General features: G+C 44.0%; 1 protein-coding gene across 1 annotated transcript in view; it reads right to left on the reverse strand.

Moving 5' to 3' along the window:
- Window positions 1–734: 734 nt before the first annotated feature.
- RHEX (regulator of hemoglobinization and erythroid cell expansion) overlaps window positions 735–16332 on the reverse strand; it is a 30370-nt gene continuing 14772 nt past the window's right edge. The window contains exons 4-11 of the mRNA XM_073319911.1: window positions 15356–15606; window positions 12550–12714; window positions 11629–11747; window positions 8213–8284; window positions 7437–7469; window positions 4974–5081; window positions 2509–2570; window positions 735–1524 (exon numbers count right to left, since the gene is read on the reverse strand). Coding sequence (XP_073176012.1) covers window positions 1318–1524; window positions 2509–2570; window positions 4974–5081; window positions 7437–7469; window positions 8213–8284; window positions 11629–11671 — 525 coding nt within the window. The 5' untranslated portion in view covers window positions 11672–11747; window positions 12550–12714; window positions 15356–15606 and the 3' untranslated portion in view covers window positions 735–1317. The remainder of the gene's footprint in view (window positions 1525–2508; window positions 2571–4973; window positions 5082–7436; window positions 7470–8212; window positions 8285–11628; window positions 11748–12549; window positions 12715–15355; window positions 15607–16332) is intronic.

A 16332-nucleotide genomic window follows, 5' to 3' on the forward strand; every position in this document is an offset into this window, starting at 1 on the left:
ATTAGAAAGACAAGGTGGGTGAGGAAATTCGAGATATTACTAGGAGGATAGTTGTTCGTTAAGTTCAGTGTCCAGGAAGTGCGTTATGATTTTGTTTTATACATAACCATTTGTTTCCAGCAGTCTGACGCACGGTCATTTGAATCTCTGCTCTTTGATCATCAACTTATTCTTGTTTTCACCACCACAATACCTTCGGGCTCTGGTGTTAACTGAGAATCACCAGTGTGACAAGCTGGTGTGTGCTGTTCCTTTTGGAACAGCAGCCTTCTCACTCTGTGAGCCTTCAGTGGGGAGGGGCTGGACTCTGCAGGGACGCTCCGAGGACGCAGGGGCCGGGGTGAGCCTATCACTACCTGTACAGAGACTTTGCGGCCTGTGGAGGCCTGGAAGGGAGCGCTTGTAATACTGCAAGCTGGTCGTTGCAGGGAGCTACTCCACAGCAGGCACAGGAAAGAAGCCCTCACACCCCGGACCGGCGGTGCAGAGGTGCCTCACAACCCTGGGTACCCCTGACGAACATGACTGTCCTCAGCCAAAGAACGTCGCAGGCAAATCATCTTCAGAAGAGAGAGCCCCTGCCCTGACTGCCTGCAGAAGTGCCCAGGGACCTGTCACTCGAACGCTACGAAGAGTTTTAAAAAAATTAAAAGAGGAAAGGAGGGGAAAAAAAGAAAAGTCAGCGTTGGTCAAGGGAAAAGACAAAGGAGGCCCAGGAAATATATTTAAGCATTTAGAAGTTTGGGGTTTTTTAATTAATTGATATCAAGCAAATAAAAAACAAGTCAAATCAAAGGGCCAGCCCAGTTGGTGTAGCTCCATTGAAGTTGAATTAGGTTTTACACTACCTGAGGATTTGGCCCTGTATTATATTTATTGGGTATTCTTAATTACTCTCTCCTCTAATGGGAGAACAAGGGGAAGCCAATGAAATGGAAGGGCACAATTATCGCTGCGAAACGGAAATGCTCTTTTTACACTAGCTGTGAATAACCAGTGCCACATTGTATCAACACAGCCAAGAGCTTTGTGGGATCCAGAAGGGAAGAGACCTTTGTATGGATAACAAGAACATGCACAGTTACATTAGGCAGAATAAAATGTTGTAAGGAATATAAAGCTTCATGCTTCAGGACATGACAGTCACTAACTGATGAGGATTAGGAGGAACATACCTATATGAACAGGTTGTCAGTGACCCATGTGAAATGTGCAGAGAAGGATACAGGATACTGACTAAGAATGGATCATTGATTTGACCTGCTGTGGCAATTCTGATGTTCCTAAGGAAAACTTAGTTAATAGCATCCCAAGAAATCACAGTTTCACTTCAGTATATTCCACGGGTTTGGAAGATACAGGGCTCGAGCAGGTCCAGAAATCCACCTTCCTTTTTTTGGGATCCACATTGACATAGTCTTCTCCCATCTTCATGTTCTCATAGTCCTCTGCAGTGCTTGCGCTGCGACCGGTAACTTGGAAGACCAGGGACGTGTAATTGACCCCTTCTTCTGACCGAGGACACTAGCGTATGACAAATAGAAACCAGACCAGAATTCAGTCTAGTCTTCACAGGCATTATCTGTTCTGGTGCAACCATAGTGACACTTTAGGGGGTCATACGATCTCTAAGCTCACTGCACAGATCTCACCTGTCTCACATTTGCATACCACAGAGAACAACTGCCGTTCAAATCTTAGTGATTTCACTCACTGGTTTAGTAAGATACTGAAGTGAGTTTGCTTGGGATTTTGCTGCCATGTCAGCAGTTTGATTTTGGATCAGCAGCAACACGTGGCAATACCGCAGATGGCATGGAGATCACAAACGTTCTCCGTGTTGCTTTTCAGTGTTTTACACACACACACAGTCCTGGATCTGAGTAGCCCTAAAATTCAGGTAGTATGTATACTCTTACTGGCTCCCTCCCCATCCCTGAACCTCAGTCCTCCCCTGCTTGTTTCTCATGTTTCCTCCCCTTGACCGGGAAGTACTCTGCAGATCACTGATGGCCCAAGCACCATCATCTGAGAGCCAATGTTCTAAAGTGTAAACCTGGGGAGGATGTCATCAATCAGTAGGACCAGGAAAAATTGCATGTTTGTCATCTAATCTGGCCAGCTGTATCCTCTGCAATATTCTCACTCCCATTTTGTCTCTCTTCTCTTTAAGTCCTGATGCCCACACCTGTCCCTTGGCAGTCTGCTGAATGGTGCTGAAGCTGGGAGTTAGGCTGAAGTCCTGTGGGGCAGGGATTGTCTCTTACTATAGGCCAGATTTCCATGAGAGTTCAGCTCCTATTTGTGCACCAAATAAGTGGGGAGGTTTTCAGGGGAGCTCATCATACTGGGTGCCGCTGAGCTCTTGGGAAATCTAGTCAAGTGTCTGGACAGCAGCGTCTAATAAAACGGGGCCTAGACCTGGTTCAGGGTCTACATTATGTCTACATGAAAAGAATAAATAATATGAATAAATAAATAAGAATGAGACTGGTGCAATTCCATTACCTGCCTAGTGGAAGGGCTGCTGTCTGAGCTCTCAGAGCTGTCTGAGGAAGAGCCACTGTCACCTTAAAAAAAAAGTGTAAACATTTGCACCTATAATAACTATAAGCTAGAGAATGGGCAGGGAGAAGAGATGAATGAGAAAGTGGGTTAGCAGTCGACAGAGGATTTCGCTCTCTCTCTCATATGGTGTGGATCTATGCACATGACACTATTTCTCAAACAATAATGCACAATTCCATTTTCTTGTCTCTTGGGGGTTCCAGTCACGAGTCCAAAATGGGGCCCAATCCTGCTATCTTAATTTCTTGGCAAAGCTCCCATTAACATCCGGCGAGGGGGGAGGCACGACAGGGTTGGGCCCTTTAATTGTTTGGATGTGATTCTCATTTACATTAATGCCTCTTTACACCACCCTGGCACTGTAAAGGGGCCTTAAAATGAGCATATGGCCTCTTTATATAGCTTCATAGATTCTAAGGCCAGAAGGGACTGCCTGCATAACACAGGCCATTGAACTTTCTCAAAGTAATTCCTAAACATGTATTTTAGAAAAACATCCAATCCTGATTTAGCAATTGTCAGGGATGGAGAATCCACCACGACCCCTGGTAAATTGTCCCAAGAGTTAATCTCTCTGACCAGTAAACATTTACATCTCATTTCCAGTTTGAACTTGGCCAGCTTCGGCTTCCAGCTACTGGATCATGTTATGTCTTTCTCTGCTGGATGAAAGAGCCCATTATTAAAAATATTTGTTCTCCATGGAGATACTTATAGACTGTGATCAAACCACACCTTAAGCTTCTCTTTGTGATGCTAAATAGATTGTGCACTTGGAGTCTATCACTAGAAGGCATATTTTCCAAACCTTTAATCATTCTCATGGCTCTTCTCTGAACCCTTTTCAATTTATCAACATCCTTCTTGACTTGTGGGCACCAGAACGGGATACAGTATCCCTGCAGTGGTCACACCAAATACAGCCATAAAATAACCTCTCTATTCACTCTCAAGATTTCTCAGTTTATGCATCCCAGGATCACATTAGCTCTTTTGACTGCAGCATCTGAATGGGAGTTCATGTTCTGCTGACTATCTACCACAACCCCCAAATGATTTTCACAGTCACTGCTTCCCACGATAGAGTCCCCCATCCTTATGCTGCCAGATGTGGTATAAAGGGGCCTTCAGGCTTGACTATACATGGAGCTATTCCTGATTAACTCCGTGTGTGGGTGTCTTGTTCCTGTTTAAATTAACCATATGGTTTAAAGAAAAGGAGGACTTGTGGCACCTTAGAGACTAACAAATTTATTTGAGCATAGCCATCCGATGAAATGAGCTGTAGCTCACGAAAGCTTATGCTCAAATAAATTTGTTAGTCTCTAAGGTGCCACAAGTCCTCCTTTTCTTTTTGCAAATACAGACTAACACAGCTGCTACTCTGAAACCTGTCATATGGTTTAAGGACGTCCCTGAATAACTCCATGCATAGACAAACCCTAAACAGAAATGAGAACCAGGCCCTTAATATATTCCAACTCTGCAGCATTATGGTTGATTTTAAATTGGAAATTTGAAATTTTGCTTTTCATGCTGATTTTTTTAATGCCCCCCTCCCAATATGTGCAGTGAAACTCCACTCCCCCCTGCTGCCTGACAAGAGGCATTACTGTACATCAGCAATATTGATCAGGGAATTCAAAGGTTCATTGCATTATTGGCTCCCGATGATCACATTCTCTAGTATGAAAATGTAAAATATGAAGAGTGCTGGCATCAGAGACCCTTATCTGCCTGCCTGGAGGACTGAATGGAGAAGAACTCATCTGGCAAATGGAATGGGGAGGGAGGAGGTGATGTGAATTGCTAATGCATATAGCTCACTTGTACAGGTCCTTCATTCCCCGTCCTAAAGCTAGGTTGTGTTTGCTGCTGCCCAGTTCTACTGCTAACATACAAAGAAAGGCTCATCCCTTGCAATGAATCAGGCTGATAGCGAAGTATTTTCTTCGCGAGTTAAAGAAGAAGTTATTGTATAACGAATAAACTGTTGTGTAACGAATAAATTATTGTAACGAATAAACTGCTCTCCCCCCTTTCTCAAACACTGAAATACGAATGCAGGACCCACACCTTATGTCACTCATCATTTGCAAAACGAGTGCAAAACGTGTGTAACACACTACCATAGCATGTTAGACTCCCTTAGCATGGGTGTAAGTGTCAACTTAAGGTGAAACGCAGTGGTGAATCTGGCCCTATGTTTCCAAATACCTGTCTGCAGGAACAAGTACCCGAGGTCAGATATTCATCCAGTTTCAACTGGCATTGGGCCACTGAAGTCAATGAAGCTATGCCAATTTGCAACAGCTGAGGAGCTGATGCAAGCACAGATTTGAAGATTGCAGGCTGCACCCACTGAGCTGAGACTTGATTGTTTGGCCCCAAAGATGCAATCTTACCCTGGATGCGCGGCCTTTTCAAAACCTCCTGTGCTGCCTGGGAAGCGTTGGGTTGTTCTGGTTTTGTAGAAGGGCTGCTGCTCGCCTGATTGCTACAGGAATGATTGTCTGAAATGGAAAGTCAGATTTGCTCGTTACTCCTGCTACTGTAGGGAAAACATGACAAGGGCTGTCACTTCAGGGCATGAGCTGATCACTAGGCAGGGACAATAAAAAAATCCCTCCTGCTATAGTATAATGGTGCACAAGGGGCTTGGTCATTTGTGGTTTGTTGTCATTTCTGTGCCTCCCACGGGAGCACACAGTACAGGGCATTATAGGAGATGGTGCACTGAACGACAAGCAAAATTGGTACCTCCTAGAAGTGCCCAGTGCTTACAAATATGAAAAAATGAGAGTATTGGCTCGAGAAAGTTCCACACACACACACACACACACACATGCATTTACACCAGCTATTCCAGTCCTGCTCTCCCCACATCCAGATCTGTTAGTGCCCCTCAAGCCACATCCCAGCAGCCGCGATTATTCCACTCCTGGGACTTTCACACACGGATCCACCACTGCACTAGAACCCAGTCCTAGAACATCTCATGTCAATCCTGTGAGGGCCTCTCCTGAGCAGAATATAACATAAGAGTCAGAGTGGGCTATTTTATTTTTGAGGTGAACAAACGAGTGAGAAATTACTGAAACTATCAAACTGTGATCTAAAGCAGATTTGGGCTCAGATGTCTTGTGGTGAAAGGTTCACTGTGCTTCTGAACCTCCATCTATACAAATACGAGATTGAATTAAGCAACAGGGCTGATTGGAACATGTACTATATACAGTGCTTGGACAAATATGTTTCTCACTGGAAAATGTGGTTTAATCAAAATCAAATGTTGATTTTGATGAAAATTTCCCACATTCCAACAGGGAGAATTGAAACAAAAAATGTTTCAAATCAACTTTTTGAAATGCAGTGGAATTTTTTGTTTTAAAAGTCTATTCAAAAGAAAAAAAATTGTTTTGAAACAAAACAATAAAACATCAGTCTATTGACTTGTTTCATTTTGATCGAAAGTGTCAGAATTTTCCATTTCAACATTTCTGATTCAAAACTTTTTGGAGTTTTTCATTTCACAATTTTTGTAAAAATATTTTTGACTTCTCATTCTGACCGGGAGCAGAAAATAATTTTGAAGCGTTGACATTTCCTGTGATAGGACAATTTTTCAAACAGCTGTAATATAGACTAGTATAGACTATTTCATGTGTAACATGTCCTGTCAGACATCTGACAATACGGGCCAAATTCTGCTTGTCTCACTCATGCAAGTTGCCCCGTTGACCTCAGTGGGTCTACTCATGTGAGTAAGGCTGGCAGGATTTCAGCTTACTTGGTATGTATGTGATGACGGCACAGGGTACCTCGACATAGCAGCTGGGAGGAAGAATTCTCAGCTCGGGTAGCCATACACTCAGTACCTCTGCTTGTGCTAGTACCTAAGGGCTTGTCTACACCAAGCAGCTTTTAGCGACAAGGCCTTGTTGCTAAAAGTCAGCTTGCGTAAACGCTCTTTTTCAGCACTTCGTCAGCACTTTTGCCGACAAAATACTTCCAGCCCCGCGAGCGGCATTAGCTTTGTCGGCAGGAGCAAAGCCGCGTGCACACTGCCCCGTGCGTCGGCAAAACTTGTGTCTTTCACGGGGCGGGGGGGGGAGGTGCTTTTTTTAAGTACCCGTGAAAGACAGAAGTTTTGTCGACAACTTCGCCGTGTAGACAGGCCTAAAACTAGCAGAGCGGCCTCAGCAGCGCTGGTGGCGACTCAAGCTAGCCGCCGGGCAGTCGGGCGGGACGGTACTTGCCGTCCAGGCTGACTCAGTGCTGCCACAGCTGCTGTTTTAGGCACTAGCTCAAGCAGAGCTCAAGCAAGACGTCTACCAAGTTGGAAATCACACCTCCCCCACTGCCATGTAGACATACGCACAGTGTCCTGTTGTCATGTGGTGGTGCTGTAGCAAAACCACCCAAATGCTGATTCTTTAACCCCTGCCACTCCTTGCTTTTTACCCCCAAAATACATGACTTGTGTGGCCTCCGCTCATCCTGCATTCCGCACACACCGGGCCAGAACCTCAGCTAGTGTAAATCAAAGCAACTCCTTTGGCTTCAATGCATGACTTCAATGGCACTACGATTTACACCTGCTAAGGGACTGATCCATCTGTTTTTCAAATCACATTGGAACTTGTTTAAAAAGGACCCCCATTCATTCTCCTCCCCCATCTCTTGGAGTGCTTGGCATTTCATGAACCAGGACTAGCCGTCACAATTCAGCAGTTTGTGACCCTTAGCAAACCAAAGAGTTACTCTTTGTTGGCTCTTGGGCCAAATTCGTCCTGTTCACTTAAATGGATTCACACCAGGGATGAAAGGGGCACATTATAAATGAAACCAATAAGAGATGAAATTACCTATTTTCCTGCTGAGCTTGATGTAAAGCACTACTAGGAGAAGAACATAGACAATAGAGGTCACACCTGAGCTGAGAATGTTTATCCACCAATAATCACATAGGCTAAGGGAGAGAAAACAATCAGGTTATGTTAGATCTTTCAAGTGCTGGTGGGCTGACATGGTTTCAGATAGGACGTCGTTTTTAAGGTGATTTCCCAAAGACTTTGGCAAAGATTTTCAACAGTGACCAGTGGTTTGAGGTTGCCAAGCTTTTGGGTGTCCAATTCGAGACAAACTAAATCTGATTTTGGGTGCTCTGCCCTTTCTGAAAAAAACCAGGCCCCTTTAAGAAATCTCAAGTTGAAAAGCACACAAATAAGACAGTGATGAGCATGGCATAAGAATCTATATAGAATAGGATAGAAATTGGGCTCCTAAAAATGGAGACATCCTAAAACCACTAGTCACTTTTGAAAATATTGGCCTAACTGACTATCAGACCTGGGTGTCCAGCAAGAATACATAGTTGCCCCAGGGATAGCCAAATGGAGATTTTAAAAATAAGCAGAGAGGGGTCCAAACCCCTTGGAACTGAACAACCCTTGAATTTTGATGTCTTCAAAATCTGGAGCCCATTTCTAATTCTACAGATCGGGCTACAGGGGAGAAGATCAACCACCCAACTCCATGGGGAATCGATCATCAACTCCCTTTCATAGCAGGTTTCTCCCTCTAATAAGCAGCACTAATGGCCACTGCTCCATACTGCGGTTGGGAGCACCGCAGAGCTTACCTAGGACAAGACATCCTCCCAGCAGAGAGTCTTCACAGGCACGACAACTGCTGAATGAGTTGCTGAGGGTTTCTAAGGAGAGAGAAGGAGACAGGGCAGGGATATCCAGGGACCTGATAGCAAAGAGGCACCAGTGTCTCTGGGGCCAGATGAACGCACAGAGGAACATGGCTGGGTCCCTCAGGTGCCGATAAAACAATAATAATACTGTGCACGTCTGTATTGCAGAACGGGGGGGAAACTCAGGAACAGGAAGGCTGAGCAATTTGCCCAGAGCGACACAAGGGCTCAGTAACTGAGCCAGGAATGGAACCCAGAATGCCTGACTCCCAGTCCTATGCTCTGACCACTAGACAAAGCTCCCTCCTGTGCATCTTGGGCTGTCTGTTGCACTCCTCTTGGCTTTCATTCCCCTGGAGCTGCCCTGAGCCACAGAGGTTAAAACCATGTAATACCTCACAGGACGCCCTACCTCCTGCCCCCATAAATCAGCTACCAATAAGGGGGGGAGGGATAGCTCAGTGGTTTGAGCATTGGCCTGCTAAACCCAGCGTTGTGAGTTCAATCCCTGAGGGGGCCATTTAGGGATCTGGGGCAAAAATTGGGGATTGGTCCTGCTTTGAGCAGGGGGTTGGACTAGATGACCTCTTGAGGTCCCTTCCAACCTTGATATTCTATGATATTCTAAGGGGATCAATTCATGCTAACTATGGCACCGGGCTGTACTGGGCAAATAGCAGTTCCCATACGTCTTTCTGACCATCCACTGAACCTCATGTGGACTTGAGTGGGTGATGCTTCACAGTCAGCTGCAATAAGGGGACAGAACTGATGGAGAAAAAATGCAATCGTCTCAGCAGAGTGATGCAACAAAGAAAAGAAATTGATGCTGCACTAACACAAACAGAGTGGCAAGGGGATAAAAAAAAAATAGCAGTGGAATGGACAGAGGGCTGAAAATGAGGGAAAAAGTCGGGTTAGGAGGAGACTTTATTGTCGTTAGGCCAGACCCCAGCCAGCTCCATTGACTTTAATGCCAATTTCCACCAACCAAGGATCTGGCCCATTAGGTTTCTACAGGGGAATCAGCCTGGTGGGACTTTTCCAAAGCTGCAAAAATTAGTTGTAGGAAAATAAACAACTAAAGGGCCTTCCTCTTCTTTCTAATTCATGGTCTATCTTTTATGAAGCGTTGTTCCTAGGCCTATCTAACGCATTCTCCATTATGTGACAAACTCATTGAAACTCACCAGGTTGCCATGGGATATCCAAGGGGAGAATACAACTCCCTTTGGCTTGTAGGGGAGGTTTTCCATTGACTTCAGTGGGAGTTGGAGCAAGACCTGGGAGGGGAATCTAGTTGTAGGCATGATAAGAATCCAGATATGCATTGTGCCTGTTTTGCATTGTAATGGCCCCTCCTGTTGTTTGTACATGTAGTTATTTCCCATATGCTTTGCCTTACCCCAATTTATTTTTTAGGTATCACCATAATAAAAATGTTTTAGAGGGAAAAACAAAGTGTTACTTTATCAGACAGGCCTGCAGTGACAGGTGCTTAATAAAAACTCATCATAGTCACAGATAATACAGAACTGTAAATACTAATGTAATTCCCCTGTCCCCCAGTGTCTACCTCCATTAGACAGCCACTATCTCACATTCTCCCCAGGACAGCTGACACAAGAGCAGGTTTCTATAAGGGATTCTCTACATAGTATATAAAGAGAGGTTCCTGAAAAGGACTTGACACCAATGAGAAACCTACTTCTTATCCAATTTTAACGTTTGGCTAGATGACACATTGTCAATGCAAAGCTCGGCTGACTGCAAACTGTGGCCCTGTCGCATGACAGACTCTTCTCACTTCAGCGGTACTTCTGATGGCAAAGAACATCAGTGTCATTCTGAAGAGTACGTTTCTCTATGGGTCCTGAAAGGTGCAGAGCAGTGACAATTTCTACTGTAGTTAGTGGGAATAAAATTGCGCTATCGGGATTCAGCATCTATCAGTGCTTGGTCCAAATGGTGCAAGTCGGGCTCAAAGTTATTCAGTAACGAAAAATAATACCTAACTCTTATATACTGCTTTGCATCCAAAGATCTCAAGGTAAGGCTACTGTAGCCTCAAACATTCAGACTGTTACTTGCAAACCCAGAGCTCCATTCAGCATCCTCTACTCACATGCGTAGTCTGTACTCACATAAGCAGCCCCACTGACTTTGGTGGGTCAGTTATGTGACTAAGGCCCATAATTAGCCATTGCTAATGAGAGAGAGCAAATATTCAGTTGCTAATTTTCAGCTGCATGATGTGATAACAAACCAAGTGAGCTTCTCTCCGGATGAGGCATGAGAGAATTTGCAGAGTATTATGCAAATTTTGTTTTTTTAAAAAAATGGCGTATTTGGCTTTCTTTGCCGGGGGTTGGGACTTCCATAGAATGCTCCTGCATTGATCCAATGCTGTGCGCCACTGAGGCATTCTTTGGGTATGTCTGTACCATCTCCAACAGCGAGCCTCCCAGCTTGGGTGAACAGCTCCGAGCTAGGGGGGGTTTCATGCCAGCGTTCTAAAAATAGCTATGTAGACAGTACTTTGAAGATGCCGCTCAGGTTGGAGCTTGGGCTCTGACGCCCAACCCACCCCACCCCAGGCTTTAGAGCTTGAGCCACAACTTCAAAGCACTGTTTATACAGTTATTTTTAGCATGCTAGCCTGAGCCCCACTAACCTAAATCTGTCCACCCAGGCTGGGAGGCCCCAGATCAGGAAAACACTTTGCCTCCAATCAGTGCTCCCTGAAGAGGGATGCTTCTCCGAACTGGGGCCTTTGGGCCACGATATAACTGACTGTTTTCCATGAGTTTTACCAAAAGACGACAACACCCTCCAGAGTTCTGTGATCTTGGGCATGAGCTCCCAGAGGGTGCGAGAAATCATTAGGGTGTCTCAGCCACCTCTGATAACCATTCCCAACACTGAAAAACAGGAACATTTTGTGGGGTCTTTCCAGTGTATATGCTACAAAGGCCTGTTCTACAAGGTTTGCTTGGGTGGAGTTTTATGGACTTTAACCTACAACTGGGAACCGTAATTATTACACTCTGCCTAAACCTCACTGGCCATGCTTTCAGAGTTAAAATAGTCATTACTATGTGGGGTAGAGACATGACTCTGTGGGGGGGAGGGGTGCACGTGTGCATGTGTGTCCAATGCCCTTCTCAATGGGGCCCTCATCCTTGACTGGAACTTCTGAGCACTACTGCAATCCACTAACTCACCACAATTATAAATAAATAATAATAAACCTAAAATTTGTTTTTCATAATTTTATCCTTTTTTTTAAATGCCCAAAAAAGCATTTGATAAATACAATTTAAAAAAAGATTAAGTAACAAATAAAAGCTACAGACCATAAATGTTTAAAGTTAGGCTCCTGAACCAATCTTCAGGCATCTAAATAAAGGAGGTTGGATTTTCAATGTGCTGAGTTCCATCAGCTCCCAATGGGATTCCTGGGTACTTGGTACCTCTGGGGAAAAAAAATCACACCTCTTTTATTTAAAGCCGAAACGTGGACTTAACAGCCTAACGTTATGTACTAAGACGCAGACCCTCAAAGGTATTTAGGCACTGAACTCTCATTGATTTCAGTGCGGGCTGGGCACCTAAATACCTAAATACCAAAATACTTTGAGGATCTGGCACTCGAGGTCCTGATTCAACAAAGCCCTTAGGCACTTTTGAAAATCCCAGCCGAAGCTAATTAGGTGCCCAAATCCCATTACAAATTAATGGGAATTGGGCACCCAATTCCCTTATACTCCTTTGAACATCCCAGACTTAAACATGTGCTTAACATGAAGTTAGTGCTTACATCCCATTCAAGTTAGTGGGACTTAAGCACACAGATGAAGTTAAACATCTGCTCTGCTGCACTGGGGCCCTCAGCTTGAAACTTTTGGCCATAACATCTGAGAGAATTCAACTTTATAACTAAGGTTGACAAGCCAGATTTAATTTGCATTGTGTGTTTTCAATTTTGTAAGGGCATGTTCAGTTTTAGATAAATGCTTTAAAATGATCGAATAACTAAAATGAAATAAATGCTTTTGTATAATTACTAACAACAAATGTCTCCTATACAGAGATAGGTTTTAGAGACTATGAGGACAGGAGACTTAGAAACGAGAGGCTCCGTCTGCACTGCGGATCAGAAAATGATTTTCTATTTTGATCCCAGAACAGAATTTCCAAGAGTTGCTCAACCAAACATTTCTCGAGAATCCCATTCAACGTCCCTCTGAATCCATCTTGGATATAATTCTACTTACCCAAAGAGTTAGGCAACTACCAGACTAGAAGTCCATTTCTTGCTTTTTTTCACCTCCCCTATTGAACTGATGCATCCCCTGAAGTATCCTTCTTAGATGGCTGTCATTCTTAAATGGTTCATTTCCTATTGCGGTACAGGAGATGATGCTGAAGCAGATAGCAATCTGAAAAGTGAGTCGGTGTAAAGGAAATTACAAAGAAAGACACAAATCCAAAATTCACTAGCAGGCGTCTTCTTTGCTTACATGGTTATAGTTAGATAGAAGAGATTATTTTAAAAATGTATTTAAATATATATTTTAAAGATAAAACCTAATGAGATATTGACTGCAGCTGCGCTTGCTTTGCTCATTATGTTCTTTCTGTTGTTGTCCCTCCCCCCCCCGCCCGCCCTCCGCCCTCTTCCCAGCATATTAACACTGCAAATTTTGTGAAGCCTTTATTCCTGTTAGGAGCTCTGGCTCAAGGAAGATGCCCAATTGAAATCAAGGATTTGCGAGGAACTTGTACTACTAATGTCTACTGAATGTAGCAATCAAGGGATATGTGCCTGATCCAAAGCCCACTGGAATCACAGGAAAGACTAGATTGATGTCAATAAGCTTCGGATCAGGCATTATGGCCTCAATTCAGCAGAGTGCTTAAGCATATGCTTAGAGTGAAGCATGCATTTCAGTGCTTTGCTGAACTGGAACTTATATGTACAGCTAGAGCCAAATCTTGCCAGCTGCTCTAGAGGCTTGAAGCCAACGGAGTGGTGCAAGCAAACCTGCTTGTGTTTTACATTAGAGATTCAGGCCTTGATTATGTTCATTTTCCTTCAGCACTCCTGAGCTAGGAGGATGTCCAAGCCTCGTCTAGATTAGGATTTGAAGGGGGTGATGTTAACCCATTCTAACACAGTTTAGAGGTCCGGCATAGACAAGACAGTGTAGGCTTCACAGTGTGCTAACCTGGCTGAGTTGAAGCACAGGCTCTCTTTCTCCAGTGTATTGCACATTAAAGGCAACGTGCCTTATCCACACTAGACTTTTAAAGCACATCATTTAGAACTTGTGAATCAACCTGTTCCAACAACACCCCTTTTATTCTGGTCTAGACAAGGCCACACACACCAAGCAAGTGACCTTAATTAACTGAGTGGAGGAGGAATCATTATTCAGACTGTTTAAAGCTTCTTGGATTGTTGTTAATATCTAATTAATTCAAAGGCTTGAATAAACCATAGGAAGAAAAGCTCTTTTGTTAAAGGTTCACCATTCCTGCACCTTCCAATCAGAGCTGAGAGGGCCATGCACCATGTACCTCCCATCTGAGCTTTGTCTAGACTGGGATTTCAAGGGATGCTGTTAAGAACATAGTAGCTAACTAAGAGGTGCTAACCAATGCAGTCTAAAAGCCTAGTCTAGAAAGGGCAGTGTAGACTTTAATGGCGATAAAGAGTCTCACCTCCCTTTGTAAACCGCTTTGAGATCTACTGATGAAGAGGGCTACATAGGAGCTATGTATTATTAATTATAATTAACATGCGTTAAGATGGTGGAGCCCCTGGGGCTGTGAAAGGCGGAAGCGGTACACATACCTAGTGCTGGCCCTGTGTCTAGGGATTCTCATTCCTGGGGTCCTCCAAGCAGTGCGGCTCAGAGGATTCAGGGGGCCTCGGGCAGAGCAATTTCGGTGGCCCCTTCCATAAAAAAAGTTGCAATACTATAGTATAGTATATTGCACCGGGGTCTGAGGCAAATTGCCCCATTTCCCCCCTCCCCTCCCCCCCGGGCGGCTCTGCCTCCAAGGAAAGTGCTAATAGAAATCAGGAAACACAAGACTGGACCTTCTTGGCATTTCTAGAGTAAAAGATACATTATTAAAATTAAAAAATTCTCAGGACTTTTCCTAACCCATTACGAAGAAGGAACAAAAAGGCACAAACTCAGTTATGTTCCTTCTCCTATGCAGATTCCCTTTAAACACTGGACCTAGCTGTGTGAGGGGGCTCTGAGTTACATGGGGATGAAACATGCCCTTCAGTATGTATTTTATTTATTTATTTGCTCTAATTTAGAGTTGAGACCATCCCTTCTACTGGCTCAGTTTGTCTGGCTTCCCCCAATCTGGTTTCCCCGCATTTGCCTGGTCCTGCTGGCTTTGTCACAATTGTCAAATGACCCAGTGTCTGTTCAGCCGGAGGCTGCCCACTCATGTGGGCTGAGTCACCTTCATTTCAATACTGCACAGGTCCCCATCCTTCTGGGACAGGTGGTTTGGAGGGGGTGGCAGACAAGATGGGAGATGTCAGGGAAGAGAAAAGGGGCGGAGAGCACAGGGTGCGTGAGAGGAATTTCAGAAGCAGCGTAAAAGAACAGGTTTGCCTCTGTAGAATGGAAGGCAGGAGAGGGGGAAGGGTCAGTGGCAGTGAATCTGCTTAATTGAAAGGCTGCATAGGATTAAATAAACCTCACTATGCATTTATCTATAGTATTTATAGATGCTGAATTCAAACCAAAATTAGGGGCTGGCAGAACATTAGCAATGGAAAGTCCCATACTCCATTGCCAGGTCAGAGGCTATAATGAAGAGCATTAATTATTACTACTCATATTCCAGTATCCCCTAAACGCCCCAGCTAAGATCAGGGCCCCATTGTGTTAGGTGCCGTACATACACATACTAAGGAACAGTCCCTGCTCTGAAAAACTTAACAGTATAAAGAGACAAGACAGACAAAGAGGCGGAGAAAGGAAGGATTATTTTGCAGATGGGGAACTGAGCCCAAGGAGAAATTAAATGATTTGTCCAATGTCTCACCGGGAGTCAGTGGCAGAGCCATGGATGGGCTCCAAATCTCTTAAATCCCAGTCTGGTACCTTAACCACAAGACCACCCTATCTCTGTAAAACATCCCTCCTGTCTGACGAGCATGGTGCAATGACCTAGTCAGATATCTCGATTGGGCAGATAAGGGGTTCAAATCCAGCCCTGGGTTGGTAGTAGAACTGGTAGGAAAACAGGTTTTCCATCCTACAGGAATTTCTGATAGTCCAGCATTGATTTTCATCCTGAATGAGGATAGGGAAAAAAATCCACATTTCAAACATTTCACAAAACGAAAAATTCAAACAAATTCATTTCAGAAATGTTTTGATATTTTTGAATGAACAAAACCCTTGTGACATTCAAAGCTAATTTTTTTTGTCTTGCACAGTCGATGCAAAACAAAAACATTTTGAGTCGACATTTGGACTTGATATCAATTCAAAATGAACATTTTCATTCAGATTTTTCTGGACAGAAAATGAAAAAATAGAATCAATAATTGATACTTTCCCACCGAGAATTTTGATCAAAGCCACATTTTCCTAAGAAAAAATTCAGTTTAAACTTTTCAACCAGCTCTAGAGCTATTGCTAGTTGCTGACTGTTTAATGACCCATATGAAATGAGTTTTGTGAATCTCAGCCAGATCATAACACAAAACCACTGCAGTAAATGGCAGATTGGCTGGCTAAAAAGGCCAAGGATTGATGAGCCCTGAACTCCCCAGATTAGAAGACCAGCTCTCCGTTGCCTATCACTCTGCTTGTCCTGTCGATAACCAGGTGGCAGAATCCAAGGGTGTCAGCTTCAAATCCACTTACATAAATTGCACTGGTTTGTGCTTTAGTCTATTGGCCCTGTGAAGCAATCCCTTTCCCCTGGAGGTGTGAGAGGGGAATTCATGCAGCTGAAGATCAGACCACTGATTAAAAAAAATACTGTAACAGTGTGTAACGGTAACAGGAAGT

This window comes from Lepidochelys kempii, chromosome 21 (genome assembly GCF_965140265.1).
Source record: "Lepidochelys kempii isolate rLepKem1 chromosome 21, rLepKem1.hap2, whole genome shotgun sequence".
NCBI lineage: Eukaryota > Metazoa > Chordata > Testudines > Cheloniidae > Lepidochelys > Lepidochelys kempii.